Source organism: Dinoponera quadriceps, unplaced genomic scaffold (genome assembly GCF_001313825.1).
Source record: "Dinoponera quadriceps isolate SergipeBrazil2010 unplaced genomic scaffold, ASM131382v1 scaffold1750, whole genome shotgun sequence".
Lineage (NCBI taxonomy): Eukaryota > Metazoa > Arthropoda > Insecta > Hymenoptera > Formicidae > Dinoponera > Dinoponera quadriceps.
The window spans coordinates 241,669-260,038 of NW_014556445.1; the positions used below are offsets into that span (position 1 = coordinate 241,669).

The 18,370-nt window shown below is 40.5% G+C and overlaps 3 protein-coding genes across 4 annotated transcripts in view; 1 reads left to right on the plus strand and 2 right to left on the minus strand.

Moving 5' to 3' along the window:
* LOC106747485 (negative elongation factor B) overlaps window positions 1-3,324 on the plus strand; it is a 3,914-nt gene extending 590 nt beyond the window's left edge. The window contains exons 2-8 of the mRNA XM_014625048.1: window positions 1-399; window positions 486-653; window positions 726-851; window positions 931-1,200; window positions 1,304-1,588; window positions 1,681-1,881; window positions 2,017-3,324. The exon at window positions 1-399 is cut by the window's left edge and continues 81 nt beyond it. Of these exons, the coding sequence (XP_014480534.1) occupies window positions 1-399; window positions 486-653; window positions 726-851; window positions 931-1,200; window positions 1,304-1,588; window positions 1,681-1,881; window positions 2,017-2,184 (1,617 nt within the window). The 3' untranslated portion in view covers window positions 2,185-3,324. The remainder of the gene's footprint in view (window positions 400-485; window positions 654-725; window positions 852-930; window positions 1,201-1,303; window positions 1,589-1,680; window positions 1,882-2,016) is intronic.
* A 136-nt stretch (window positions 3,325-3,460) lies between these two features.
* On the minus strand, window positions 3,461-6,506 carry LOC106747484 (putative RNA polymerase II subunit B1 CTD phosphatase RPAP2). The gene is made up of 6 exons (XM_014625047.1): window positions 6,298-6,506; window positions 5,952-6,066; window positions 4,521-5,861; window positions 4,279-4,439; window positions 3,753-3,944; window positions 3,461-3,680 (listed from the first exon to the last, which is right to left on the minus strand). Exons 1-6 carry the CDS (start codon window positions 6,354-6,356, stop codon window positions 3,533-3,535), a joined length of 2,016 nt encoding a protein of 671 aa, XP_014480533.1. The 5' UTR covers window positions 6,357-6,506; the 3' UTR covers window positions 3,461-3,532.
* Window positions 6,507-7,658: 1,152 nt separating this feature from the next.
* Window positions 7,659-16,407, minus strand: LOC106747472 (armadillo segment polarity protein). 2 transcript variants are annotated; one of them, XM_014625030.1, is made up of 10 exons: window positions 16,270-16,407; window positions 14,773-14,838; window positions 14,454-14,684; window positions 13,476-14,270; window positions 13,099-13,367; window positions 12,646-12,987; window positions 12,398-12,571; window positions 11,882-12,187; window positions 10,642-10,738; window positions 7,659-9,304 (listed from the first exon to the last, which is right to left on the minus strand). In XM_014625030.1, exons 2-10 carry the CDS (start codon window positions 14,807-14,809, stop codon window positions 9,120-9,122), a joined length of 2,436 nt encoding a protein of 811 aa, XP_014480516.1. In that variant the 5' UTR covers window positions 14,810-14,838; window positions 16,270-16,407; the 3' UTR covers window positions 7,659-9,119. The 2 variants fall into 2 exon arrangements, with proteins under 2 accessions (XP_014480516.1, XP_014480517.1); XM_014625031.1 differs by lacking the exon at window positions 10,642-10,738 and having other exon boundaries at window positions 9,189-9,304.
* Window positions 16,408-18,370: the final 1,963 nt, after the last annotated feature.

Here is an 18,370-nt window from a genome sequence, read left to right on the forward strand (position 1 = left end):
CATGTTTCTGTCCTTGAGGAATTACGAGAAAAATTGATAAAACGAATTAATGAAATTGGCGCAGACAGGGCAGACAAGAGCACCTCTGGAGATAAGAGATTAAAGGATTTATTATCCAAAAGCTTTCCTGCTGTGAGGATTGCTCAGTTGCGACCTGTCGTGATGGCTATCCTAAGAAATACTCCACATATCGAAGAAAAATATCTACGAGTATTAGTTAGGGAGAAAGAACTGTATAACGATGCTGATACGGAAGTAAAACGTCAAATCTGGAAAGATAACCAAAGTCTCTTCGGAGATGAAGTCTCTCCATTGTTTAGTCGTTATATCATTGAGAAAGAACAGATTTTATTCGACCATCGTAATTTGAATAGCCTATTTTTCACACCATCTCCTAAGGTATATTATAATTAATAATGTTTTAAGAAGTCCACATTTTTTGTAAAATATGTATTTTTCAGCTAATTTTGATATTTTTTGTTTAGGTCAGAAGACAAGGTGAAGTTGTGCAAAAGTTAGCCCACATGATTGGACATAGTGTAAAATTATACGATATGGTCCTGCAATTTTTAAGGACTTTATTTTTACGCACCAAAAATATCAATTACTGCACTCTGAGAGCAGAATTGCTAATGGCATTACATGATCTGGAGGTGAATATACTTAGCAATAACACACTTGCTCAAACTATATCGCATTTTGTTAATATGTCCATTTGTCATCAGGTGCAAGAAATTATCTCTGTGGATCCTTGCCATAAGTTTACTTGGTGTTTGGATGCGTGTATAAGAGAGAAGAATGTGGACGTTAAAAGATCTCGCGAGTTGCAAGGCTTCTTAGACAGTATTAAGGTACAAAATTGGCTTATACTTTATCGCTTATTACATTAAGAAAGAGAGATATAGTCCACATTTTTATTATGTTTTATAGAGAGGACAAGAACAGGTGTTAGGGGATCTGAGTATGATTCTGTGTGATCCGTACGCAGTAAATTTCCTGGCTAGCAGTGCAATCAAAATAGCACTTCATTTAATAAATAGCGAATCGTTGCCTAGAGACAATGCAGTGCTCTTGTTATTATTGAGAATGCTCGCTCTAGGATTGTCCGCTTGGCAAATGATTGACACGCAAGTATTCAAGGAGCCGAAACTGGATGGCCAAGTTGTCACGAAATTTCTACCTGCGCTTATGTCACTTATGGTAATTTCACTAAGTTATTAAATATGCATGGTAGTACTTGGCATATTAGTTTGACATTTGTATTATATTATGATACAAGTACACAAATGATGTTGCTTTTCAGGTTGACGATCAAATAAGACAGCTGAATTGTAGACTACCGCCTGATGAAAGAGAAAGCGCTATCGCGATTATCGAACATTCTGGACCACCTCCCGATGCGTGTCAAGCGTATGCTCAACTTTCCGGAGTAGCGGCAGTATTGTCTATGTATTACGCATTACACGTTGGAGGTGGCGGTGGGTTTGTAAAAGGCAGGGGAGATACCAGAGGCTTGATGAGGGTACTACCGACACTGCCAAATTGCCAAGCGCATCGAGCTTTCGAAGATCCATTCCTGCATACACTGGTTAACATTCACATCATACTTGACATTTTGCGTATCAGAGACTTGTGCAACAAGTTTCGTCGTTAACAGAAAAACTTTTCAATGAATTGCAGGTTTCGTTATTAATACTAAACATGGCCGATGAATTTTCAAACGAGTCGTTCTGTACGGTTATTTTTGACGAATTTTTCTTGGCTGGCTTAAGCAGAGATAACGTTACGCGGCATCTGTTGAAGCTACTTTGGTACATACACCCGAAATTACCATCCGCGCGATTGCATTCTTTATTGAAAGCCTTGCAGCCAACGAGCCAGGTAAAGTTTTGCAGCATTTAAGAAATATTGAATTTAATGTTTATGTGCTCGACTTACCTAGAAGCAACGAAGAACTGTTCAAATTATTATAATCAATTGTTTACATCGTTAATTAAGCATTCCTTAAATTTACAGCATAACGAAGCAGTTCATACACTTTATGAATCTCTACGCGATAAGGTCGGCAGCCATTCTACGGAAGATCAATTGACAGGAAATGGACAAACCGACCCGTTAGGTCTCGATTGTCCTCCCTCTACGCTTACTAGGATATCGACGCCAACATCAAGCACATGTCTTTAGAATGGTGCGTCTGATTCAAGGGGAACAGCTCCTTTACCACTGAGGACGACTACAGTCGTTCCCCGGTGAAACGCATTCTGGGTATAACTACTTTAGTCATCCCCAAAACAATTATACGATGTTAAAATTATTTCACTTATGCCGATGCAGTATTTTAGATGATATGACATAAATACTGCTTGTAACTTGTTTACAACACTACAGTTCCGCTTGGGCACTCGTACATTCACTTTTCAGCTGGACTTGGCTGTAGTGAAAGGGTTAAAACCAAGTAACAGAGCTTTGCACAATTTATTGAATACACAGTATGTTATTTCATATCCATATTACTTTTATATTCGTATAAATTTTTTTTAATATCTTACCACAATATATAAGCATCTTATTAGAATATCTAATAAGATATGATTATAGTTTTTGTAACCGTAGCCTTCATAAATCTCTTGTAGAATTTCATATTTTTAATTACTTAGATATTTGATTCTTTAAATAAATATCTGATCTTACATGTTAAATTGTATATGTTATTAGAGACTATTTGTAAAGAAATTCGTGAAAATGACGTATTTGATGAGACTAGGACATCGAGTCCAATGACAAAGACACATCAGTCGTAGCAATATAAGGCTTTTGCATTCATAAATTGTCAAAAATCAAAGCTCTGTTGCTTAGTTTGAATACTTTGGCTACGGTAGAGTTCGGCCGAAGAGAGATTATAATATGAGTGTCTAAGTGGAACTTAGTGACGTAAACAAAAGTCTCACATTGCTAAGACTGATGGTCTTTGTCATTGGACTCGATGTCCTAGTCTCATCAAATACATCATTTTCACGAATTTCTTTACAAATAATCTCTAATAACACATACAGTCTAACATGTAAGATCAGATATTTATTTAAAGAATCCAATATTTAAGTAGTTAAAAATATGAAATTTTACAATGTACAGATTTATGAGGGCTACAGTTACAAAAATTATCATCATTAAGTATTCTAATAAGATGCTTATGTTATGGTAAAATATTTTTTAAACAAATGTACGAATATAAAAAAGTAAAGAAATGTTTAAAGAAATGTACGAATATAAAAAAAGTAAACAAATGAGGATATGAAATGACATGTTAATGTATATCAAAGATCTGGTACACATTATAATATTATAATATTAATATATATATAATATTATAAGTAACAGTATATTACTTATAACTGTCAACTCTTGAAAAATGTTTTATATTAAAATATAAAAAGAAATAGAAGTAAATATTAAGCAGTCAAGTTTGTTGTAAAGCAAAATAGAATATATTTGTAAAGATCATTATTCTAATAAATTTTGCTTATTACATTATTTATGTATTTTTATTGTTTATCACACTCACTATGAGCCTATCTAAATAACCCGAATCTAATTTGTAAGACATAAGAATCATCGAAGTATACATAGAAGCCTGTTTAGTTTCAAGCAACGTTTGCAATTGCGTGCCAACTAAGCTTAACCTGAAATAATATATTTTTAGATTTTTACGCTCTTGCATCAAGCTTTAATTATACATACATGAAATAACTTACATTTTAATGATGATAAGTCCTACGAGTGTCCACTCAGCAGTTTTGAAAACAATATTTGTAGCAGTTAGATGAAAAGTTCTAACCAATAGTTTAATTAATGAATATGTTTCATTATCATAAATATGTTGTGATACGGAAGAAGTACTCGCATTGGCCGGCAATCGTGTTAAGGCACACAGTAAATCTGGTAATCTGTATAATTAACAAACGCTTAAATATTATATTATATTTTTTTTAAAGGCCTTGGTCCATCGCCGTGGTCGTCTTGATTGATTATGACCATGAATCACAGAAGCAAAGGGAAAGGTTTCGGATCATCTTACAAATCATAGATATCATTTTATGGATATATCTGTTTCAACATACTTTGCAAGAATCTTGGAAAATGCGTTTCCTTGCATCTGACACTATCAATCAAGATAGCCTCGACGACAATCAAGAGCCTTAAATAATAATTTGTTAGGGCTCGAGTTTTTCATTATCCTTTAATATATATAATTTTCACTGCATTAAAATAACAACTTACACTTGACTGAGTTTATTCAAGAAAATTCGTCGACGGAGCGCATTGGGCGCATAAGCATCTGTTAAAGGTAATATAGGTTCTTTATCCTCACCCTCGTCCCGATTTTTCGACTCACTGCTGTCTTCAGTAATTGTTAGTTGTCCTTCGTAAAACGCATGTACCTGTATACATGCAACATGCGTGTGTATTATAAATATAATTACTTGATAAATCATAAGACTAAGATTTAAAAAGATCGTTACTTTTAACTCCATTTTCTTTCCTTCCTCTTGAAGCACGGATAGATTAGGCAATGGTTTCAGTACATTTTTCCCCAAATCAACACGACTTTCCTTTTCATCTTGCAATTGCAATCTATTTAATTTCTTACACAATTGCTCATACCTGTCCTGCTTCATCAAATTTTTCCATAACTGAGATTTTTCATCCATCTCACCCAGCAGAAGACAAAATGTACTCTCTGTAACCCATTCTCTGAAGCTTTGCTCAACATGCATTACAAGATTGTGATACACACTAGCTTGTACTTCTGTGTTATCGAATTCTTCCTGCTTACGTTCATTTTTATTTTTATTTGCGTCTCTTATTCTCTCTCTTTTAGATTTATTTTCCTTATGTTTTCCCCTATGTTTGGAAGATATTGTGATATTTTGATAACTGCGTGCTTTGTTCAATTGAAACTGCATAATTTTGCCATCCTTGACGTTACTACTATTATTTACTTCATCCAATTGAGACTGTAACATTTTGCTGCTATCATTTTTGTTGTTACTTATCTCGTCCAATTCGGGTTGTAATACTTCAATAACACTATTACTGCGTACAATTCTGGAGTTTGCATTTTCATTTTTTGCATTTCTGTTAACACGTTCATGTATGTGTAGAGTGTTATTTAGTTGAACAGCTGTGTGTGTTTCCTGGTCTTCTGCTTTCATATTTTCTTGTTGAACATGATCATTATATCTATTTTCATGACATTCTTGAGGATTCTGTTCTTTATCTTTCTGAGTAGTAGTACATAATTCTGATGGATGTGCTTCACAGAAATTTTGTGTATCAATATTTACAGAAGTTTCGTCTATCTGAGTATGTTCTTCAACATTTCTGTTATTTGATGAGTGAGAATCATTTTCCATCTCTGAACGTGATTTAGTAGGTGATAAATTGTTTTCGGTTTGTTTAATCGCATCAAATTCTACGTTTAACTCTTTATTGTTATCAATATCATTAGTATCTGTATTTTGCAAGAGATTAACTCCTACAACATCAATTTCATCTCCTGGTAAAGAATACACAGAGTTTATAGGTAAGATTGTAAAGACTGGTATATGCTCTTTCTCTCTTAACCACAGTGGACTTTCAAGCATTTGTTCAAGAAGGTAATTGGATGCTCCATAGCACGATGAACTGCAAAAGTTCTTGCGCTTGCTGATGTCGTATACCTTATTTGTACGTGTCGATATACGATACTGTTGTTTAACAACAGCGGTCAATGGTTTTGAACAAAGAACATATCCACACAGTTTTATAATAGATCTTTCCTCTATTACATCCTCCATGTGTGTTTTATTTATAAATTTTAGCTATAAATCAATCCAAATAATATATATGTTGTATTTATATTGTCTACTATTAAATATACAATCAAAAGAATAATAAATTAGTATGCTCACATTTTGAATAAGCCAGTCAGGATTCACATTCGTTTCTAACAGTTGTTCAACTATTGCAAGAGCCTTTGTATCACACCGTTTCTTTCTTATTATGGCTTGGTATATTTCAACTTTGCTAAAAAAAAAACAGTTCAATAATAGAAATATCTACAAAACTTGTTTTATTATTATACGTATTAAACATCATTAAACATATATTAAGCAGAAAAAGAGTGATTTTGTAGATAAGAATATATTTGTATGATACATACATGTATGTATTTCATGTTCGATAACGTTGGTTTTTATTTTTTTGCTCTTTCTTAATTTCCTAACCATTATTTTTATCTACAAGAGTCAGACTCACCTCATCTTTTTTCTAACTTTTACTTTTTCATTCGATTGCCTTTTAATTGCTGACATCATTACAGTATTATGTTCACAACAATTTTTAGTAAATCTCTTTCTACTTAATCATAACCAAACTAAGGATGACTCACACAGACATATATGTTGTCCGTTCTTTTTAGCTACTCTGCTGAACTGAAACAAAACTTAGAATTGCACCAGCTCAGCGGTGCATCTAAAAAGAACGGGTCACATAGCAGTAAAACCAAGAGTAGGATCCACTTTATGTTGCAAATGCTTCGAAGCACCATATAGACCAATCATATTCTATCCTTAAGAACATCGAAGCGTTTGCTGTTTCAAGTGAACCGTATCCTAAAAGCGCAATTTCATTTGCCGAAGAGTATGTCGAATGTGTCGATTGGCTATTGAATAGAGAATTCCTAAGGTCCCCAGAGAAGGTATTAGGGACTTTAGTTGTTTATACGATAACCAAATTGGTTGAAATTATTTTTTGAATGAAATTATTTAAAATATTTCGTAAGTGCGATTAAATTTTTTATCTTCTTCATAAAAAACTAAAAAATCTTGCTATGGAAAACACAAAAGAGCGTTTTCTGACATTTATAGATATTTATTTTGACGGTTATAATTATATTTGTTGAAAATAATATTACAGTATTTTGCTTCTGTAACTTCACACATTTTGGAATGAAACTTATTATGCAAATGTAATGAATACATTATTATAACATTTTCTTCCTTCATCATCGATGCATGATAAATGCCATTGTAAAGAAATACTTCTAATAAAGTATACGTGGTGCAATCGGTATTTTTACTTAAATTTTAATTGACTGGCATTACAAAAAAATATATATATAAATATATATATATAAATATAATATTTATATATATATGTATATTAAAATCGGTAAATCAATACCCACGTAACTTCTTGATATAATAAACTGCATAAATGCCTCAACATTTCTTTAATAAGGTTTCGTACGATTCGATTTTCACGTCTACACGTAGACGCAATTGTAGGAAACCCTAACATGTAAGTTTTTAAAGCATTTATACAGATTAGTGTACAACATTTTTGTCACATAAGTTACGTTTAAATTAACAATAACTGTCGCCCAAAAAACAAGTATCGTTTACAGATTGATCGTCATCAGTTTTTACAGAATAGTTACGGAATAGTTTACAGAATAGTTATTACCGAAATTTATTGGTCGACGCTGTTAACAATAACCGCTTGCGAACGCAAATAGCTCAGCGATTCAAAATATTAATCTCCATTTTATCAGTACATGCTTTCTGTCATGTTGCCAGTCATTTCTAAGTGCGAACAGTAAAATAACATACGTGCGCTCGACTTGATCGTTTAGTTCAGGCCTCGGTAAAAAATGCAACTTTCGACTAGATTTCAGAGGGAACACCCGTTTTCCTCTTCTTTCCGCCCGCGACATAGCAATCGAACGCGTAATCGAAGCTCGTGATGCTGCGTTAAACGATGAATAAAATGAGATAGGACACTCTACCATATCAATGATGTATAAATGATACGATTGCGGAAAAGTTATAATATATATATATATATCCACAATCCTATGTTATACATAGCTCGATTCCATTGCGTGTAAATTTGACGCGAGATACTTATTTTTGATGTGAAAGAGGATATGCTGATTGTATTCATGGTTTGGCTCTCTTGACGCAGAGAATTGCGAGCCTCAGTTAAGCGCTCGGTTACTATGTCGCGCGTGACAAAAGGAGGGAAAGTGGGTGTACACTCCGAAATCTAGTCGAAAATTGCATTTCTTGCCGAGGCCTGGTTTAGTTTATTCGTATGGACAATAAACGATACATATACATGTGTGTACGAATTACGAGTGTCTTTTTCTTAATTCTAATACATCGATTGCGATCGGAAGCGCATACGGTGCATCGCGCGATGCCGACTGTCGTTCCGATTGCGTAGCTACTTTTAATAATGATAATAAAAATTAAGTATAACTACCCTGTAAAATACATAATACGAAAGTTTCATCGTTATTCCATAGTTATACTTATACGTGATTGTTAAGTCATCAATACTTTGAAATGACACTACCGGATTTTTCTCGGGGGCGCAGGGGCGGTGGGAGGGGGGAGAGAGTGATATAAATAGGTCGTCGCTCTTTTTCGCAGCGCAATTGAAAAATCAGAGCCGCCAACAGAATCGCGTGACATAATACTTGTATGCACGGGTGAGTGATCTCATATTAGGCGATACTTTTCTTGGGTCGATATGAGCGAAGGCCGTTGCGCGTGAAAAAGTGTCAGTCATAACCGTAAAAGCAGTAAGCAAAGCGACCAACCGCACTCGGTTATCCTTGAATCGTAAATCTTGGATCGAAAACAGTCGAATTTGATTGATAATTGGAATTTGCTTGTGCTGATTTCACTTGCGAATACTACGGTTACGGTTACGATTAAAATCTTTGCACACGCAACGGCCCTTAGCGAATGTCTCCACTCTTCGTTTATCGGAAGCGAAGGTGGACTCTACAGGAAGATGTTAACTATAGCACTATACGATCGTTTATATCCGAAGGCGACCGCGTTCGCGGGCGAAAGGCGGTCAAATTGCGATAGTCTTCGATCGGTACTACGTCATGTCGAAAGTGAGTCTTGTAAATAAAACAGTCTAAAAACGAACGTGGTGTGATTGGTCAGTATTCTTTCCTTTTTATTTCATTTTTAATATTTTTATTTTGTATTTTTTTTTGTCATTTTCTTTATCCGTTCTCTCTCTCTCTCTCTCTCTTTATGCAAGGTGATGGCACGGATTTAGAGATCGGTATCGTACCAGGCCGCTACCTGGTTGTTATCCTGCGGCGGTGCGGGAAGCTCTTCCAGATGATCGAAACTTAGATCACCCTCGTGCGCCACGTCCATAGTGTCCATTGCACCATACGTGGATCCACCACCTATCTCTAAGCCTTGCATCGAGTCTACTGGTATCTGGTCATAACCTGTTGAACGGAAAACAATTTCTTGTTCATCAGATATTTCGTCATTCGTTGCTCGTAATAATTATACATCGATAAGAAGTGCAACCTTCCGGTGCTTCAAGAATGCAATGTCTGAAAACTACGCGTCATCGAATCGGGATACGTTTCTACGTTTCTTCTAACGGCTATTGTATTTAAATAAGACCAATTTATGATCACTCGATGATAATTACAGCATTAACACATGTCATACTCGACAGTTACTGCCGTTAATTAACTTACGATACTTCTTTTTTTTATCATAGAGATCGAGGTGCAAGGCAAAGACCATTTAACGACAGAGGCTATTGATTAACCCGAGAGTAGGCGCGTTAGGTGTAGGCATAGAAAATGGAGACTATCGCAACGTGAGCTTTATTAATCCGTTGGGCAATAAAATCACCCTTCGCGCCCATTCCCGGTTTAATAGTAAAGAATTATAGACAGATTGATGGTGTACGCATTAAAAGAGACTCTTGAACCTTTAGAACCGTCCTCAAGAAATCAATGAGATATTTGCATATTGCTATTTCCACGAAACTTCATTTTTAGGCTTGATTTATCCCCCCCCCCCCGAAGAATAAATATTACCATTATCGGGAAATTCTTACATAGTTACTTACAAAACACCATCCTTACATACGATTTCTCCACCATAAAGTGTATATCGTGGCAGAAAGAACGATAGAGGAGTAAATATACACATGCCAAAAGAGAACATATGTAAGTACGCGTGGATGATGTAGCGTGAAACGTTATTACGGCATGCACGGACAAACGGCGAATAAGTATGTGATTGTAAATAATAAAGAAGCAATTGAATGTAACATTGAACATGCAATTATAAACGACAACAGTGATTTCTTTTTAAAGATCAATCAGACGACGAGACAAAGAACGGTACATGAGGACCGAATATCACCTATATTACTGCGAGATACGGTTGATAGCTCGTTTTTAATCTAAGTCCATGGGTTAAGCTTCTGTTAAAATAACATACATAATTAAATGCATTATTTCATATTAGAGATAACGCGGCGAATTGTGATCAAACTTGCTCGTATTTATAGAAATAGAACACAGAATTAGCTCGTAAGGTAGCACTATCGCGTACGATTATGTCGTTGTAACGGATTATACGATCATAAGCGCACGCGCAATTCGTCACTAAGATTATATATATGAGTTTATTTTATACAGTGTGAGTAATTTGTCTTCACGACCATTTATAACTCCGTCTACCTTCGATCGAGTAATAAGTCGACTGTTCGTAAGCAGCATTCGATGAACAAGAGAGATGGATAACACTTATAAATTACCTTGCGGTTGATAACCTCGACCGCCATGGCTGCTGTGTACGCTAGGAGGTCCTTGCCCATACATACCATCATAGCCTTGATCAGGGCCAAGCATGTCCTGAAGATTAGGTAGCTCAGGTCAACACAAAGCATATTATCTAAGGGAGGCGTGTCATGACACCCCAAAATACGGACGAGATACGCGTTCTATCTGGTAAGTCTAGTACAATAATGAAAACAACTAAGGGGGCTCTTGCGTGAATAACAATAATAACGACGGTAAGAGATAAAAAAGAAAAAGAGGGGAAAAAATTTTGAAATAAATATCTGGGATAAAACGCATTCTCATGCACATTATAACCTTGCAAACTATCAATCAGATTAAATGTATCTCCGTGATCCATTGCTCCATTAGGCACGACCTCGTTGTCTTCCTCGATCTTTCGAATTTTTTACCGAACAGATTTATGCGTACATACACGCACGTGGATGTGTAGAAGTAAATCATAAAACTTTATACACAATGAACCGTATGTTACAAAGCTTAAGCATGAGTCGAAAATTTAGTTTCAAGTGCGCTTAATGAGTTAATGATGTATGTATACCAAGATGCATCTGCACGAGAAGCAAACATTTGAAAACCGCTTATTAAAACGTTGGAAAATTGGTTAAGAACTGTAAAATTGTTGTACGAGAAATTAGTCTCAACACATCGTTATGTACCCGTCGCTTCCACAAGTGTGTAACGATTAAAGTCTAAAGCGTAAAATTCATTGACAGTGGAAAAAAAAAATTTGAGCGTTGTGGAACACAAACAAGTATCGCAGAGATGCCTTAGTAGTGCAAATTGGAATCATGGATAATATCGTAGCTTGTATAAACAGCTGTGCTCGGAATTAATGTTATACGGGGAAAACCTTGTATATAAATACCTGGAGTTATAACTAGAGAGAAATGGGGTGTGTCTCTACGACCGATAACAACTATTATCTTAAACGTGGCACAATTTTTACTCAACACAATGTAACCACCTAGAAGAGCGTCTGATATATTCTCTACGCTACCATGTATCTCCATTTACAAACCTGATTCCTGGCAAGTACTTGAAAAGAACCAACGATATAAGAGGCGTGAAGCCTCTTCAGCTTACTTTTCAGGATGTAATACCAACGATCATAATTATGTTACATAGTGTTCGCAAGTAAATCAATTTCGCCACGAGATGTTCTACGTGTGTTAGTGTTTCCTTTCGCTACGATACCTGCAGATCTGGTGGCATGCTAAAGTCAGCATTGTTCCACAAATTGTTGGTGTCTTCGCGGAACAAGGAATTTGTGAGCTCCATGGACAGTCGTTTTTTGTACTCCTGCGGCTTGTCTTCGCTCATGCGAAACAACACGGCCGCCGCGTAGGTTGCGACACCCTCGTTCCTGGAGTGAAGCAACTCTGTCAACGGGGCGGTAGCACCCTCTTGTTCGATCATCTCAGCACCCTCCTTGTCAGCCGCTAATTCGCAGAGTACACCGGCAGCCACACGTTGGATGTTCTCAATTTCATTGAACAGTAACTATGTGGAAAGAACATAATATATATTATTATATAAAAAAAAAAACAGCTTATTCTACTTGCATTATACAAGGTTTCATTGTATCATGTATCAAGAGCAGTTTTTATTTCGTTATTATTTTAAGTTAAGCTGCGAGACAATTGGAGGAGTTGCAAAAATATACACTTGAAGTTTCACGTTTTCTTTTTCCAGGAAAATGACTGTACGTACTTGAACGAAGATTGGAATCACGTTCTGCGATCGGATGATCACCCTATTGTGGGACTCCCTCGCCAGAATATGAAGCGCACCCACTGAGCCTTCCACAATCTCCTCCATACGCACTCCGTCCGCATACGCACCCGAAGTCTGTTGGCTTCCGGTACTAGCCACGGATGATCGTTGCTGCAAATCACAAGTAGTATTATCTCGTAAAACAAATGCAATTTTACATAATAACAGATTGCTCGGACACTCACTCGCTGTGTATCCTGGAATGCGCGCATCAGAAGTCTCACTAGATGATGTATCGCGCCATGGTCGCGTAGCGGGATGTGATTCGCCGGGCAGAGGGCCAAATTGCGGATCAATCCAATGACCGCTTTCACCAATGGCCAGCGCGACGGAGGATGGAGCAATTTCACTATTACTTGTATTCCGTAATTTAGTCGAACAGAATTCTGCGCCATTTCTGCTTCTCCGTGACGCGAAGTCAAGTGGCGCAAGGCGCACACCGCTGGTTCAGTGATCTCCTCCCGATCGCCGGCGTTGATGATTGTGCGAACAAGGGCATCAACACCGCCGACTTGACAGACAGTCACCTGCAAGAAAGAGAGAGAGGAGAAAGAGAGATACATACGAATTTTCACATCTCTGCCAAATATTATATCACAGGAAAGGCACGCGAGGAAGTGTCTTTATTTCAATGTTACTTTATTCCGCTGATTGTTGCAAGTAAGATTTGACAAAATGCCAGCGGCGCATGTGACCACGTTCACGTCCGTTGACCCGAGCACTTGCACGAGACTCTGCAGTAGGACTTCGAGTCCGTCGACTTTCGTGCCAGCATCCGACAGATTGCGCAATGTCCACAGACAGTTTTGCACTAATCTCTGACTCGGATTTCCGAGATGCATGGCGAGTGCCTGCATACCACCCGCTTCCACGATTGCGGGTTTGTTACTGGGACACACGGACAGTACTGTAAGGAAAAGGCATCGTTGGTGAACGAGAATACCGAGTGCTTGGCTGAGCACGCTATGAAAACTTTAGTGAGGGACTTTCGCCAATTCGACGATCGTCAATTTACCTTTTAATACTCTCGAAGTTGTCCACAACAGTTTTTCGTAGTCGTATGAGCGCATGATGCGCACCAGCTCTATCGGGCCTTGCGAAGCGAGGATGATCAATTTGCTCTCCTGATTTCCGTACGCCAAAATCTGCAGGCAATCGGTGACAATGGCCAAGAACTTGACGTTGTTTCGTTGTAGCAAAGCGACCATCTTCTGCAAGCCTCCGGCAAGACGCACAGCCATCTTGGAGCCGTCCTGATGAAGCAACAAGTTATGCAGGGTTGTTATGGCGTAGAAAAGTACTGATTCCACCGGAGAGCTCAGTAGTTTCACAAGAGCTGGTATGCCGCCACTTTTGAAAATGGCCAGCAGACCTTGCCTGTGATGAGATAAATTGTGCAAGGTGCCAACGGCGGCTTTCGTCGACTCCAGGTCGTCGCTGTTGGAGATGGCGCGTACTAATGCAGCTACCATCTGCGAGCTGTTCATGATGGCGTGACGGGAGGCTTCCTTCTTCGACAGCTGATGCACCATCATAGCCGCCTGAGAGACGACCACCTGATCCTCATCATTCAAGAGCTTGATCAACTCTGGAATAGCACGCGTCGCGAGATCAGCGTCATCTTGATAGTTAATCAAATTTACGACGGCATGCTTCAGCATTTGACTCGGCTCGGCCAGTCGCTGTACAGCGGTGGGCTGTGCTGGATCAAATTGCGTGGAAGGAATTTCGATACCTTCCTCCAGCGTCTCGGGGAACATGGCAGCGCGTACACGCTGGGACCGCGTGTGACTCAGCTGCTGATTCATTTCTGTAAGTTCTCAATCCTCGATTATAACATGCAACACTTGGACCCGTATTCTTCACTCTCTTTTCTTGACGAAAGAACCTCTGAAAGTGGCTCAGAAGATGGCACTTTTATCAAAAGAGAGCTCAGAATACAGGACCTAGTGTTAACATCGATTTTACGAAGATAGGTGCAACCCAGCCTCACCATCGACTTGATCCTGTGTGAAACCCTGTGTGAATCCTTGGTCAAGGTCGAACATCAATTGATCCCCTTCCATCTCTTCATCCTCTTTACCGGACAGAGACGGCGCTTGAGTGACAGCGCCTGAGTGAATACCTGAATCACTCAGGTAAGAGTTTTGCTGCCACATCAGGGTCTGTTCCTTGGCAGAACCCATGGGCAGGTCGCCCGGACCCTGGTAGTTACCGTGAGACACTGAAAAATCCGCACAAGCAGACAATAATCCACCAATCTTCGGCATATGTACCCAAGCGACAAAGCAAATCACACAAATGCGACTTACTCGGTCTAGATTGATTCGACGACATCGGGTAGCTCATGTCTCCGACGTGCGAAATTATCTTGTTATCTGCGACATACAATGAAATAGGAATCCGTGAGCTTCTAGACAAGCCGCCTCATGACACGGCCAGTTGGTCTTTCGACGTTCCCCTTGATTACGTCAGATATGCAAAAGGAAACGACGCTCGCGGCAATGCAACAAAAAGATCAGGCACAAGGGCGAGGTGACGCTCGCGTTTACCCAACGCCCGAGTCGTACCAGATTACCGGCTCACCGCGAGATGCGAGCGCGTCTCGGCTCCGAGCTGGCTGTGCCGAGAATAAAAATGGCTCGATATCGCCTTAAAATGGCACGTGAGCGCCCGATCGTTTGCACGGCGAAATGATGCGCGGAACTACGGTGGGTCAGTATATCCCGTGCTGACAGCGAGAGAGATGCTCCCGCACGGAATGTGGGCACGATCGAAGGGTCTCTCTCTCTTTTTCTCCCTTTCTCTTCCTCCCTCGCTATTCTCCCTTCCACTCACTCGCTCGCTCGCTCTCTCTCTCTCTCACATCGCGATCGAATATTACGCACTCCACGGCCTGTCGTGTCGTTGCACTCGACGGGTGCAGTCGCGAGAGATGAGAAACCGCGGTGGGATCCTCGCGACGCGAGGGAGGAATCTCCGCGTCAATCCCTGCGCGGCACGACAAAGACTCCAAGAATGCGATGCATCACCGTTTCCGACAATCGACGATGCTGCACGGGAGGGGACAGATCAGAACGCAAAAGGGAGGGAGAGAGAGAGCAAGGAAGTGGCAAAGGGAGAGGCGATTGACATCCATATGTATGCTCACGTACGCCTGTGCGCGGATTGCATGATGCGAGTGAGAGAGAAAGAGAAATTACGACCGGCAGAGGAGAGCGAAACGTCGGGGAAACGGCGGAGGAAGCAGTTTTCCCAGCAGGGGGAAAAACGTTGACCTGAGAGCAAAAAATGAGGCGAGCGAGGTAGGGCAGAAAGCGAGAATTCCTTTGCAAGATAAGAACAAAGGCTCACAAGCGGGCATGAACATAGAGTCAGTGACAACAAGCATTCCTCCGTCGCTGAGATAAGCGGGGCGAGAAAGTGTATCAGCCGGCGCGCATGTCGCATGCTGTCGTCGGCTCGGTATCTAGTTCGAGCCGATAATCTCGGACGCGTCGCTCTCTCTCTCTCTTTCGTTGAGCGAGGTGGCGACGAAGCCTGACGCGAACTCGCCTCCTCTCCGGTGCGACAGGCGTCGTTGTTTACGCGACGCGAATTCGTGTTCTCCTCGGAGCGGCGCCGCGCGACGGAGAAGCCGCTTCACTACGGCCGGAAAGAGAGCACTTTGACACACCCAGTGTAAATACTCGCGACGCGTCGTGACGCGGCTGGGCGCGCGCGATGCGATGCTCCTTCCTGCCTTCCTTCCTTCTGTCCGGCGAACGCAAACTCGTCCAAATTGAGAGTTCACTACGGGCTCTACTCACCGTGCTGCGACGACGACCGTCGTAGGCGAAATTTCCGCGAGACTCGTTCCCTTCTCTCAGTCGCCCGTGTGTTCCGCACTGTCCGCGCCTATCGGGTCTCCAACAACGGCTCCGTCCAGCAAAGATGGCGGAAGACGACGCGCAGTCGAGCGACGCCGACGCCACCTGCCGCCTGCGCCGGCCTAGCTATGTAGCAGGGCGACGAATAATAGAGCGAGAGATAGATCCCTCTCACTCTCTCTCTCTCTGTCTTTCTCTTACTCTTGTGATCTCTCTCTCTCTCTCTCTCTATTTCTCTCCCGTCTCGTCAGACCGCAGCATCGAACCGTCACTTCTTCGTAATGCTCCGGCTCACTTTTCACTCACAAAGCCGTTCCGGAAAAGGGTTACCCGCTTACCTGCTTCGGAGGACGGCCTTTTCCGCCCTCGCCGGCAAGTAGGGATTCGCTTTCTCCAGGTTCGATTCTCGGCTGGGCTACGAGCTACACGAGCGTATTTTCCAATGAATTTCATTGCAACAAGAGTCTTATTTGTAACCCCAGTAGGCGCCAAGTAAGAGTAACATTATATGAAAGTTATAATTTCCAACTTAACTACGTAAATTAAACGATAACATGCTGTACATAACAGTTACATCGTTAAGTGGGAAATTATAACATTGATGTAATATTACTGTCACTTCATGTTTGCTGAGAGTTTTCCCGATAATTTCCGAAGAAAGATTATTGTATACGCGATTACATTGTAACCTATATGTAACGTTCGATTTGTCATTTATTAAAGTGAACTATTTTCTGCGATTATTCCAGGAAACCGAATATGCAGAATCTACATTTTAAATGATTTGAGGGCAACTTCAAGTGAATTCTCTTTACCGCCAATTACTCGTTATCGACAATCTATTGTTTCTCTTCGGAAAGATGTTGTCAGAAGCATGAAAACAGATATCTATGAAAAGAGACTACTTATCGCGGATATAAACTCAAAGCAAAATTGAATAGGCGTCCTTGACCGAGAGACCGAAGAGGTTGATCGCGTTGCGTTCATAGACGCGTATGTACACATGCTCGCGTTCGCTTGTTTATTTTAAACCGCGCTCTTGCGCGCTAAGGTGCGCCTGCGACCTGTAACCTGATGAGCGGAGAGGTGCGTCGTGAAAAGAGGCACCAGGTGCAGAAATAGAAGGTGACTCGCGTGGCAGCAGAGAGAGAGAGAGAGAGATGCGAGAACTCGCCGGATGATACTTCAAGATTCGCGCGCGCACGAGACAAACCACGATAACGATAAAGATGATCGACGCTCTCGATCGAGGAGCCAGAACTCTCTCGTCCTGCGAGAGGCGCGAGAGGCGGCAATTTTTTAATGGATTCGCGGGTATTTGTCCGGCCAAGCGAGCGCGGGGGCGCGACTCGAAAATTCCTGATCGAGCCCGGCGAGTAAATCGTGCCGGGCGGACAGCCAGAATGCGCACAAAATAACAGACACTGGAGAGCAAAGTAAAATATACTGGCCGTTTGGCGGGAACACCATTCGTTATCGGCTGCGCCCACGCCGATTAATTTTCGGATGCGTGATGGCGGTAGCGTTCCTTCCGTTTCGAACGGTGATGATACATTTTATGTCTGCGCTGATATTGAGCGGATAACTGAAAAAAGTGGAAAAATTTCCTTCGAAATATACGGCGGCCGGCCGCGTGAAATATAGCCGCGAAGCGCGCGATAAATCCGCGCGGATCCGTCATCGTAATTAATGATAAATATCGATTAAGTTTTTCCCCCTTTTTGTTTTTTTGTTTTTGCTCACTGCGAAACGCGCTCTCGATCAAAAACGCGCTTTTTATTATTTCCACGAGCGGTGATCGATGATCGCATCGTTGTTTCTTTTTTTCTCTCTCTCTCTTTTTGTTCGCGCGCGCGCGCGATATTCTATTTTCGTTTCGTCCCGTCGGCGAAATGTGTGTGTGTGTGTGTGTATGTCTGTGTGTATCGTCGCCTCCGAAACTCATGAAGTATTGTAAAAGCATCGTTTTATTCCGACGATACATCATGCAACGCGAATGCAGACACGATGGCAAACTTGAAGTTTACTTTCGGTCGGCGAT

Coding starts and splice junctions, on each gene's coding strand:
- LOC106747484 (XM_014625047.1), bottom strand. CDS start 6,356: ATGATGTCAGCAATTAAAAGGCAATCGAATGAAAAAGTAAAAGTTAGA. Junction 5,862..5,951: donor CTGACTGGCTTATTCAAAAT/GTGAGCATACTA, acceptor ATTGATTTATAG/CTAAAATTTATAAATAAAAC. Junction 3,681..3,752: donor GGACTTATCATCATTAAAAT/GTAAGTTATTTC, acceptor ATATTATTTCAG/GTTAAGCTTAGTTGGCACGC.
- LOC106747472 (XM_014625030.1), bottom strand. CDS start 14,809: ATGAGCTACCCGATGTCGTCGAATCAATCTAGACCGA. Junction 12,188..12,397: donor TGATTCCAATCTTCGTTCAA/GTACGTACAGTC, acceptor CTTTCCACATAG/TTACTGTTCAATGAAATTGA. Junction 9,305..10,641: donor TCGAGGTTATCAACCGCAAG/GTAATTTATAAG, acceptor TCCGTTCAACAG/GTTATGACCAGATACCAGTA.